This window comes from Eriocheir sinensis, chromosome 3 (genome assembly GCF_024679095.1).
Source record: "Eriocheir sinensis breed Jianghai 21 chromosome 3, ASM2467909v1, whole genome shotgun sequence".
Taxonomy (NCBI): Eukaryota; Metazoa; Arthropoda; class Malacostraca; order Decapoda; family Varunidae; genus Eriocheir; species Eriocheir sinensis.
The window spans coordinates 27,267,630-27,279,680 of record NC_066511.1 but is presented as its reverse complement, the minus strand read 5'-3'; the positions used below and the strand labels follow the sequence as shown (position 1 = coordinate 27,279,680).

The 12,051-nt window shown below is 47.5% G+C and overlaps 1 protein-coding gene across 2 annotated transcripts in view; it reads right to left on the bottom strand.

Annotated features, from left to right (window-relative positions):
* The window catches only part of LOC127007408 (eyes absent homolog 2-like), a 95,814-nt gene extending 93,661 nt beyond the window's left edge, over positions 1 to 2,153 (bottom strand). Inside the window, exon 1 of one of the 2 annotated variants that reach the window (XM_050878359.1) lies at positions 509 to 2,153. In XM_050878359.1, coding sequence (XP_050734316.1) covers positions 509 to 592 — 84 coding nt within the window. In that variant the 5' untranslated portion in view covers positions 593 to 2,153. The remainder of the gene's footprint in view (positions 1 to 508) is intronic. The other variant, XM_050878370.1, reaches the window with a different exon arrangement.
* Positions 2,154 to 12,051: the final 9,898 nt, after the last annotated feature.

The following is a 12,051-nucleotide window of genomic DNA, read 5'->3' as shown; positions in this document are numbered from 1 at the left end:
GATGTTGTGTTCACGTCCATCGCCTCAAAATGAACACCGCGCGAGGGTCGTAATGAGTCCCCTCGAGGGCGGCGGTGTGGGGGCGGGCGCGCCAACCTGTCGCGAGGGGCAACGGTCTGGCCCTCACCGCCTCGCCCGCCGCCAGCCGCCGCTACATCGCCCTCACCCCTCACTCCACGCCCCCGCCCTCTCCTGGGGACGCTGAGACCTTGCCGTAACTCACTCTGCATGACGCTGGAGCTAACACGGAATCATCGCCATGGGTGGAAGTAACGTGAAGAAAAATAGGGACAATAAACTCCCAGCCACTGTGCTCTCTGGGGCATGCGGCCTTCAACAGTCTCAAGCTAGGTAACGAGGCACCTGGCGCAGAACCAAACTAATGGGTACACATAATGCTAATAGGACACATAATACTTTAACTAGTTTCATTTTTTTTTGTCACAACTCGGGCACTTTGAAAATAAATAATTCATCCGCGGACGGTCATCAAGGTGGACACACTCACCTGCTGGTCGAGCACGGCTTGTTCCTTGTTAAGGTCGACCAAGGTAGGAAAAGTGTGGTCCATGGAAGGCAGCACTGACACCATCTTGCTCCCGCAGTGCCGCGCCGCCGGAGCAGTGGAGGCTCAGTTTAAGTTTGTCGGAGAGTTTGTGTCGCGACAACAGCAGCGACGGTGGCGGCTTTGGTGCGTTTTGCCGTGTGTTTGCCCGTCGTGACTCCAGGGACAGGACACTCAAGCTCTGGGCCAACAAAAGGTAAAGCCTCAGCTTATTTCTCACGGTACACGAAGTCTCTCTCCCTCACACTGAAAACTCCCGCTGGTTCCTTCTTCACATATTTCTGAGTTGGCACTAGGACCTTTGTGGCCAGTCGTGTTGCTGCTGCAGGTCCCAGGCCAGCCGCCACATGGTCCGCCCAAGCCGTGGTTCTGGTCTGGCTCTCACCACAACCACCTGTTAACGGCTGTGGTCTGGGACGGTGGGTCACAGTCTGTCTTGAGGGAGAGAGGGAACGCTCGGCTTTCCTCTCACTCCGAAGAACCAACCCTCGTTTCCGCGGGCATGTTTGGTGGAGCCTTGTTCGCCTCGCTTTTCCGCCACGAACTTTCTTGTGCAGCTGCTCCTCCTGCGGCTGCTGCGTCCCTTGCTTCGGCTGCTTGGCTCTTCCCCAAGGACCTGACGCCAGGGGGAGGGGTTCGAGTGAGGGCGGCCAATCCCTGAACGTCCTCGTCACCGCTGTAAAACGACACTCTGGTCCAACAGGTTCTCGGCCGCCGCCGTGCTCCCTTCGTCGCCGCAGGGAGTGAGGAAGAGAGGAGGGTCCCAGGGAGGGGAGGGAGTCACGCCACGCTGCTCGACTGTTGAAAATCCCCTACACCGCCACTCCAGCCTTCAGCGACGTGCGCCGAAAACACTCGAAAAAGCTAATCCGTGTTCAACCGCGTGTCATCACCATGTCCGAGTTTCCGGCGATGTGTCTGAGCCTTCAACAGGTCCACTGCGCCCGCGTGCACGCCCGGCGCAGCTCCCCTTGACTACTGCGACCCCACCACCAAGGAACAGAGAGTTACAGTCGGGCGAGGTGAGGGTTTGTAAGACTCACAGGATAACGTATTTGGAACAGGAACTCGACAGCCCCTCCAGCGACCCTACCACTCTCACTCGTCAACACACACTGACCCCGGAGCGGCCATGATGCGGCCCCCGGACACCTGAACATTGATTAACACGCCGCCCTCCTCCAATCATCGACCGGGGCAGATCCTAGCCAGCCAATAGGAGCCAGGAACACAAGGCCAGTAGGAGCGACGTGGGTCATGGAGGAGGGAGGGGAAGGACAAGGGGGGGGGGAAGGGAGGAGGCGCTGGGGGGTGAATGAGGGAGGAAGGATCGGAGGGCTGCGGGGAAGGGGAGCGAGGGTAAGGATGAGGGGTGCGGGAACAAGGGGAGACACCGAGGGCAGGACGGAGAGAGGAGGGGAGGATGGGAAAGCGAGGGGTTCCGAAAGCCACTAATACCGGTTCGTCCTTTTGAAGATCTTTTATCTGGAGGATCGAGCCCTGAACAGACCTTTTGTGAATACTGTTTTACTTTTCCTTCAGAACAACGAGTGCGTGTTTGTCCTCATGTGGAGCGCTGTGAGGACCAGAAAGAAGGAAGAAGGCGGAAGAGAAGGAGGATGAAGGAATAGCCACGGAGATGAACCGAAGTTGGCATCAGAAGAAGCGGTGGTTTGGGAGGGAAGGCCGGGGGAGGAGGAGGAAGAGGAAGAGGAGGAGGAGGAGGAGGGTCGACGGCAAGGGTACCCACCTCCTCCTCCACCACCACCACCTCCTTTTCTCTCTCTCTCTCTCTCTCTCTCTCTCTCTCTCTCTCTCTCTCTCTCTCTCTCTCTCTCTCTCTCCCCAGGCTAACGCGATACCAAAAATTCATAGGCACTTCACACACGCACACACACACACACACACACACACACACACACACACACACACACACACACACACACACACACCAGCGTTCGTATGTTTGTTTCCCCTCGAACCTGCAAAACCAGTCAGGATATAGACTCTCTCTCTCTCTCTCTCTCTCTCTCTCTCTCTCTCTCTCTCTCTCTCTCTCTCTCTCTCTCTCTCTCTCTCTCTCTTTCAACTCCACGGGACAGTTGGAGATGAAGTACGGGAGGGAGGGAGTTGAGGAGTGAAGCATGAGGAGGAGGAGGAGGAGGAGGAGGAGGAGGAGGAGTAAGACAAGGACGCTGATGAGGAATGTCGTGCAGGAAGCTGTGGTCTAATGGAATGATGAAAGAAAGAGGAGGAGGAGAAGGAGGAGGAGGAGGAGGAGGAGGAGGAGGAGGAGGAGATGAGCTCTGATAAAAAAGAAGACAATAGAGTGGGGAATGAAAGGTACCGCAGGAGGTGGAGGAAGAAAGGATGAGGGAAGAAAGGAAAAATAAAGAAAAGAGGAGAAAGCGGAGTTGGAGAAGAAGGAGAAGAAGGAAGAGGATTAAAAAGTAAATAATTAGGGAGCATGGAGAGGAAAAAGTGGAGAGAAGACAAGAAGGAAGGCGAAGGAGATGAAGGTGAAAAGGAGGAGAAGGAGAAGGAAGAGAAGAGGAAAAGGTGGAGAGAAGACAAGAAGGAAGGCGAATGAGATGATGGTGACGATGAATATGAAGAAAATGAAAAGGAGAAGAAAACGAAGATGAGAGAGTTACAGAAGAAAGCATAAGGAGGAGGAAATGAGAGAACGTGAATGGAGTAAAAAAAAAAAAAAGGAAAGAAAAGAGGAGGAAAATGAGACAGTAACAGGAGGAGGACGCACATGAGGACAAGGAGGAGGAAAAGGAGGAAAAGCTAACAGGAGGAGGAGGAAAAAAAGAGAAGGGGGAGAAAACGAAGTAAGGAACGGAGAAAAAAATGCGAAATTCCAGTAGCAAAGATTAAAAACAAGGAAAAGGAAAACGAAGAGGAGGAAAATGATGCATACTTCCGAGAGGAGGAGGAGGAGGAGGAGGAGGAGGAAGAGAGAGTGGAAGTGAAGCAAGAAGGCAATGAAGACGAAGAAAAAGAAGAGGAGGAGGAGGAGGAAAAACAGAAATAAGAGAGGGAGGAGGAGGAGGAGGAGGAGGAAGAATAGAAGACGACGAGGCAATGTGGATGGCTATGAAAAGCGAGAAAAAAAAATGAAGAGGGGGAAAAAGAAGAAGATACGGTTGAGTTGCAGGAGGAAGCGAAAGAAGAAGAAGAAAAAAAACACATCTTGGGAGACATTTTCTTCACAACTCATCAACAAGACAACTTTATTTTCATACATAAACAAACAAAAAAACAAAAAAATAAGACTGCCAGAACTTACTGAGACTGAAAGAAAAGAAGAGGACAAATAACAGGAAGAAGAGAAGAAGCTGAGTGGATAAAGTGGAGGAATGGATGAAGAGAACGGGGAGTCAGAAGATGTGGAATGGTTAAAGGAGAAAGAGGACAAGGGGTGGATGAGGTGGAATGGTAATTGAAGTGAAAGTGGAGTCAAAAGATGGAGGATGGTTACAGGAGGAAGAGGAGAAGGAGGAGGCTGGATGAAGTGGAGGAGGAGGAGGAGTGTGGATGAAACGGAAGGGAAGATGAAGAGAAAGGAGAGAATGAAGTGGAGGAGGAGGATGGATGAAGTGGAAAAACAGATGGAGGGAAAGAAGGGAGGATGGAGTGAAAGGGTGGAAGAAGGGAAAGGGGGCATGCAGTGGAAGAGGACAAGGAGGAAGTTGAAGTGGAAGGATTGATGATGTGGAAGAGGAAAAGAAGGGAGGATACAGTGGAAGAGGACAAGGAGGCAATTGAAGTGGAAGAATTTATGAGGTGGAAGAGGAAAAGAAGGGAGGATACAGTGGAAGAGGACAAGGAGGCAATTGAAGTGGAAGAATTTATGAGGTGGAAGAGGAAAAGAAGGGAGGATACAGTGGAAGAGGAAAAGGAAGCAGTTGAAGTGGAAGGATTGAAGAGGTGGAAGAGGAAAAGAAGGGTGAGAGAGGAGTGGGAGGGAGGATGAAGTGGGAGGGAGGATGAAGGGAAAGGGGAGTCCTATGTGAGGCTTCGGTGTTCCTGTCGCGGCGGGGATCGATCGGGGGAACTCTTCTGTTTGCGATTCGGGCTTTGGCAGACGGCCGGGAGGGCTTCGTCACATCCCCGAGAAGGCTTCGCGAAGGGTCTCTTGGGTGTCATCCGGCTCTCTCTCTCTCTCTCTCTCTGGGTTTTCTTCTTGTCTGTCTCTTTCGTACGGTTTGTCCTTTTTACGACCTTTAGAAGTAGCTGATGTGAGAGGCGAGAGTGTCTTGTCATACCAACCACTTTAGGGCTGTATTCGTAAACATTTCGTCCCCCAAGTTCACATATTTGACAAGGCATTCGTAGGAGTTGTGGGGCATTCCTAGGATTACTTTTATGGCCCTGGTGGTAGTTTGATAGGCATGTAGAGGGGTGGGCATAGAGATTACTTTTATGGCCCTGGTGGCCGTGAACCGGAAACCAAGGAAGAGATTAGAACTCGAATGACCCCCTTTAGAAATAGCTAGGCATTCGTAGGAGTTGTGGGGCATTCCTAGGATTACTTTTATGGCCCTGGTGGTAGTTTGACCCTTCTTCTGTACCGTGAACCTAAAGAAATTTATGTATTTATTTTATTTCTATGCAACTCTTTTTATATGTCTCAGGGCGATCTACAACTATTATCCATTTTTCTTACCAATACTATCATTACTATTATCAATATTATCATTATTCTTACCATTACTATTATTATTATCATTATTGCGTGCTCATTGAGGTCTCTTACCTTGTCACCTCAACTTCACGTCCCCATACATTTCCTTCCTATATTCTCCACTGGAACAGACTTGCCAAATAAGCCTCACTCCTTGATCCACCACGGTCCAGTCCCCCAGCAAGCCACGCCTACCCTTATCTCAGGCTACACACTGCAGTTGTTTTCACTTCTCGGACCTCCCGGAGAGACAAACAAGCCAGTATCTTCTCGGCCTCACATTCTCTTTGTAGATTATTCATGTTTCGAGCGCTACTGCAAATCTCTTAAGTTGCTGTTGGTGCTTAAACAGCTGCAACGCTTTATCATTTAGCTAATTACGACGAAAACCCTCCAGTTATAGTTATTTTCATGAGTTTTACGTTCCTCTGACTATATACTCATCGGCCTTTCTCTTTCACGTAGACAGAAAATAAGGAAAGATTGCAACAACACACTGAGACTGAAGAAAAAAAACATCTAAGAATACTCATCAGCCTTTCTCTTTCACGTAGACAGAAAATAAGGAAAGATTGCAACAACATACCCAGACTGAAAAAAAAAACACATCTAGGAATACTCATCAGCCTTTCTCTTTCACATAGACAGAAAATAAGGAAAGATTGCAACAACATACCCAGACTGAAAAAAAAAACACATCTAGGAATACTCATCAGCCTTTCTCTTTCACATAGACAGAAAATAAGGGAAGATTGCAACAACATACCCAGACTGAAAAAAAGAAGCATCGAGGACATGCCTTCTTTATAACTCATCAGTAGCACAACTTTTTTTTTTCATAGGTAAAAGGTAAAACTGGGTACACATACGCTATAGCAGTGCATGGCTATATACATAAACAAAATAACAGTAAGGGCCAGAGCTATTGAAACTAAAAAAAAGATTACCATGAGCACGTTCTCTTTGTAACTAATCGGTATGACAGTACTTTTTTTCCCCTTCAAACACAAATAATGAAGAGGATCAAACGAGACTGCCCACCACGGCGCTCTCTTCCCCCCACCCACCCACCCCACACACACACCTACTGACGGGACCTGAGAAGTGGGATTACTGTAGGGTTTCCGAAGATGTTTGTCTCATTGTGTGCCTTTGTATGCGTGTGGAGGAGGAGGAGGAGGGAGAGGAGGAGGAGGAGGGGAGAAAGAGAGGAACTGCACAGACGATATCCATTATAATCTGTCTCTCTGTTTCTCTCTCTCTCTCTCTAAATCTCAGGCCACGTGTGCTGAGTAAGGGGTCCGCAACACGTCTGTGGGATCACGCAGGGATATTTACGCCTCTAAGCACCTTCGGGAGGGCGTCGACGCTAAGCTGCTTACACCCTCAAAGCTTCCGCCCCATGTCATGTACGGTCTGATTTTTTTTAGTGCAAGAAGGAGGCCGATGGAGATACCTGTAATGTGTGAAGGTGAGAACGCTGAGCTGTTTTCCAGGAATTACAGACGGACAGGTGAACTTGCTCTGGTATTTACAAGGTCAGGATTCACGTAAAGTCATATAGACACAGACAGGCAAGCAGACATGTTTTTTTTAGTGCAAGAAGGAGGCCGATGGATGTCACGATACCTGTAATGTGTGAAGGTGAGAACGCTGAGCTGTTTTCCAGGCATTACAGACAGACAGGTGAACTTGCTGTGGCAGATACAAGGTCAAGAATAACGTATAGTCAGTCATATTAATTAACCATATAGACACAGATAGGCGAGCAGACATGTACGTATTCTAGACCAGGGCCAAAGGTAAGGTTAGGTTAGGTTAGGTTAGGTTAGACAAAGCCGAAAAAACACCTCACGAACAGTTTCTCGATAATCTTTTGGAATTCTTTATGATATTAATTTTCTTTTGTGGACCAGTAAGTTTGTGATATTTTCTTCCCCGCTGTCTTTTTTTCATTCCCCTTTTTTTGTGTGTGTGTGTGTCCTTACCTACTTCCTCTGTTGAAAAAAAAAATACAACCTATCAGCTTCTGTATTCTTGATGAGTGGCACAGGGAGATACATGCAGACAAAAACTCAAAACGGCAGACAGACAAACAGACAAAAAGATACACAAGTAAACAAACTCCCAGAGACAAAGAAAGAGAAGAGAATGGATGACCAATAAACTAATGAAGAGCAGAGAAGGTGATGGAAGAAGAGGGGGAGGGGGGGGTGGCAATGAGGACAAGGGAAAGAAGGAAATGAAAGTGAAAAGAAAAAGACAGGTGAGAATGAACGTCCTATTTTTTTTTTTTTTTAGTACAGGTGAATGATTCTATTTTCTTTATACCTCCTTTTTCTCCTTCTTCCTCCTCCTCCTCCTCCTCCTCCTCCTCCTCCTCCTCGCCACCACCACCACCACTCATCCCTGCTATAAGCCTCCTCGCCTCCTGTGTCTCTATTGCTAAACCCGCTCACAAAATTTCCTCTAATGCCGCTAAAACCCTTCCCCTTTGCCTTCTTTTGATCCGCCCCTAGAGAGGAGAAACACACACACACACACACACACACACACACACACACACACACACACACACACACACACACACACACACACACACACACACAGCTTCTCCCTTCATCTATTCGTCCATCCATTAATTATTTCAAGGCTCGTCATACTCGCTTTTTTTTCCTCACTCTGTAGGATCGCATTTTATTATTATTATTTTTTTTTTCAAGCTTCTTCCTTCCATTCTATTCTCAGCTAATTCATCCTATTTTTCCCACACGCATTTTATTTATGTCCTACCTCGAGAGAGAGAGAGAGAGAGAGAGAGAGAGAGAGAGAGAGAGAGAGAGAGAGAGAGAGAGAGAGAGAGAGAGAGAGAGAGAGAGAGAGAATTAATTAGGTGGGGGGGGGGGGGTAAACATAGATGAAGGGGCAGGGCAGGGCAGGGCAGGGTGGAGAATAAAAGGGGATTAGAGGAAACGCGCGGTGCAGGTGATGAGGAGAGGAAGCTGAGGAGTCATGGATGAGGTGTGAAGAGAGGAAGAAGGTGAGAGATAATTAAAGAAGGTGGAGCATGCATGTGAAATAAGTTAAGAACGTGCGAGGTAGTAAAAAAAACAAGGAAGAGCGTGCGAGACAGGTAAAACAAAGGTGTGAGAAATTTGAAGAAGGTACAGAGCTTACGAGAGAAGTAACTAACACATTCATAAGTATATATTTAGACAGTTACAAACAAACACGCGAGATAGTTAACCCTCAGGCGGTGGTAGTATTTGAAGAGTAGCTCCCCCAAAATGAATCGTCACTATATAGGCCCAGTCTCACAGTTCCCCATGATGGGTTAGTAAGCTCCCAAACCAATACCAGAGCCTTCGAAATTTCCTTGTATAGTGTCTGGTGTTTATATTTAAGTTCACAAATTTCATGAAACTATACAGGCAAAGTCTTGTGTATTTAGTGTGGCATCGAAGACCTCACCCTTTTGGATTGTATGGGATTCTATAGTTTGGTTCGGGCTGTTACGAAGACACTGTATTGGACTGTGAAATCGGTTCATAGTCACTGCCGAGCTTAGGACCGTAGCATAAATATAGTTACGCCGCACAAGAGGTGTTTTAACTATCGTCTATATATGGATTCTACCGCAATCTGGAAGTGTTGTTATATTTCTGCCATACAAAACTGACTGACTGAATTTTGGACCGTCTATGTAGAGTTCCACCGCCGTCTAAGGGTTAAAGAAGGTGCATGGAGCTTACGAGATAACTAAAACCTTCACGTAAGTATTTTGACAGTTAAAACCAAACGCATCACTCTGGGTCTTCCTCTACTTGACTTCCATTCTCCAGTTCCTTTTTTCCTCCTTCATTCCACCTCCTTCGTCTTCTACTCATTCTCCTTTCCCCCGTATTAACCTCATCTGCTTCCCTCCTTGTTTCTTCTCTTTCATTGTCTCCTTTTCCTTCTTCACTCCATCTCCTTCGTCTTCTAACTCTCTCTCTCTTCTTTCAACTTTCACCCCATCTCCTTCCTTCCTCCTTTGCTTCTTCTTTTTCATTCACGCCACTTCTCCTTCACTTCATCTCCTTCGTATCGTCTATCTCCTTCCTTCCTTGTTTCCCTCCGCTCTCACTCCCTCCATTTCGCCTTATATCCCTCATTCTTTCTCCTTCCCCCTCACTCCTCCATTCCTCATTCTCCTTCTCATTCCATTTTTGTATCCTCTTTCTCATTCACTCCACTTCTCTCTCTTTTCATTCACTCCTCCGTTCCCTCTGCTTCTCTCCTTCCATCTAACACAGCGGAAGTGAGAAGCGAGGTGAGGATCTTCCCCTTCAACAGACAGGGCAGAGGAGTGGACGGACGGACAGACTCGCACCTTCCGTCTCTCACCCCACCGCCACCTCTCGCACCTCCTCCCGTCTGACCCTCACCTGTCCACCCGTGCATCTCCTCTGCCCCTACACCTGCCCCCCCTCACCCCCATCCCCCACGCACCTGACAAAGCGGGGACACTAATGAACACGCAAGGCAACCCCCTTCCCCCTTCTCTTTCTTCTCCTCCACCGTCGTCTCTTTGGTGTCTTTTTCTTTCCTCCTTTTCTCCCTTTCTTCGTTCATTTGCCTCTCCCTTCCTTCGTATATGCATACTTATTTGCTTATCTCTCTTTTCTTCCCTTCTTCTTCCTTCCTTTCTATATAACTTCGTTCGTTCGTGTTACCTCTCTCACTCTCTATCTCCTTCCTTCCTTCCCTTTCTTCCTTTCTTCGTTCTTCTCTTCCTTCCTTCATCAGCTTCCTCGAGGTTGGGCGTTCTGTATCGTCTCCGCCAGTTCTTCTCCCCCGCACAGTTGCTATGCATATACAGGGGCCTTGTCCGCCCTCGTATGGAGTATGCATCTCACGTCTGGGGGCTCCACTCACACAGCTCTCTTGGACATAGTGGAGTCGGCTTTTCGTCTCATCAGCTCTCCTCCTCTTACTGATAGTCTTCAACCTCTTAAATTCATCCGCCATGTTGCCTCTCTTTCTGTCTTCTATCGATATTACCTGTTCCTCGTTTTCTTTATAATATATAAAACCTTAATCTTTCTTCAATGATTTCCCATCGTTTTCCGCTCTTATAACTCTCTCTCTCTCTTCTAAACTGAAAAAAAGGAACACAATTTTCTTTCTTCAACACCTTTCTTCTTCTTCTTCTTCTTCTCTTTCTTCTTCTTTTTCTTTTTCTTCTTCTTCCTCTTCTTCCTTTTCTTCTTCCCTTCTTTTTTACCATTTTTCTCTTTTGTAATTCTCTCCCTCTCTATTCTCAAATGAAGAAAAGTACACCATCTTCACTCTTCAGTACCTTTCCTTCCTCTTCTTTTTTCTTTCTCTCTCTTTTTTTCTTCTTCTTCTTCTTCTTTTCCATCATCATCATCATCATCATCATCATCTCCTCCTCCCCTCTCCGTTATCTTCACACCCACCTTTCACTCGGCACAAACATCGCACATCTTCATCTCACCTTCCGCCATCCATCATCCTCCCCCTTGGCCCTCCCTCCCCCCAGCCTCTTGACTCTATCAGACTAACAATGACTTCTGATGGTTAGACTTAATGAGTGTGTGGCGCCTCTTACCTCCTCTCAGGGAACGAGGAAGGGAAGGACGGGAGGAGGGGAGGGAGGGAAGGAACTAAGGATGAAAGGATAAATAAAGGAAAGGACAGCCAGGAGGAGGAGGAGGAGAAGGAGGCGTGAGAGATGATTCAAGAGAGAGAGAGAAAGGGAGAGAGAGAGAAAGGGGGATGAGAAGGGAAGAAGAAAAACTAAAGTGAGAGAATGAAGGAGATGAAAAAAATAAGCAGAAACGGAGGAAAACAAAGCAGATGGAGAAATGAAAGAGGAAGAGGAGGAGGAGGAGGAGGATGATAAGGAGGTAGAGAAGAGGAATATATATATATATATATATATATATATATATATATATATATATATATATATATATATATATATATATATATATATATATAAAAGAGGAGAAGGAGGTAGACGCGAGGAATAAGCAGAAGCGGACAAAAAACAAAACAGAGGAAGGAAAGAAACAGGAATATGATGATAATGGTGATGATGATGATGAGGAGGAGGAGGAGGCGGGGAAGAAGAAGAGAAAACGAAGAAGGAGGAGGAGGAGGAGCAGAGGGAGGACGAGGAGGAGGTATGAAGGGCAAGAGAAACAGGAAGAGGAGGATAACAATGATGAGTAGGAGGAGGAGGCGGGGAAGAAGAAGAGAAGAAGAAGGAGGAGGAGGAGGAGGAGGAGGGGGAGGAGGTATGAAGGGCAAGAGAAAGCAGTATAGATAAGTATGGTTGATGGCTGGAGAACAGAGGCGGTTGTTCTCCTATTGTCCTCTCCACTAAAATTAGACCTCGATACCTGGCGTGCTCCCTCCTTCAGCCACTCCACCGCGGCTCTGTTATTCTTCCTGGAGGTGGAGTGGTGATTTACGGCGGCGGGTGAGCGGCGTCGATTCTCCGGACAGCTAAGGGAGTCTTGTTCAAGCCCCGTCAACGCCGCCGCCGCCGCCGCATTCCTTTCCCGTGGCGTCAACAGAGAAGGTACTCAACCCTACCAGGAACTGTGGGTATATGTGCCGGGGTTCACGCCGCTCCCACACTCAAGGTTACGTTGTTCATTCATCTGTCTCCTACTGTGCGATCTTCTATTTATCGAGGGACCTGGTGATTCCATACGGCGTCATACATATTTTTAGCTACCTGACTGACCTGTTAAATCGTCTTCCGCTGCAGTGTTTGTTT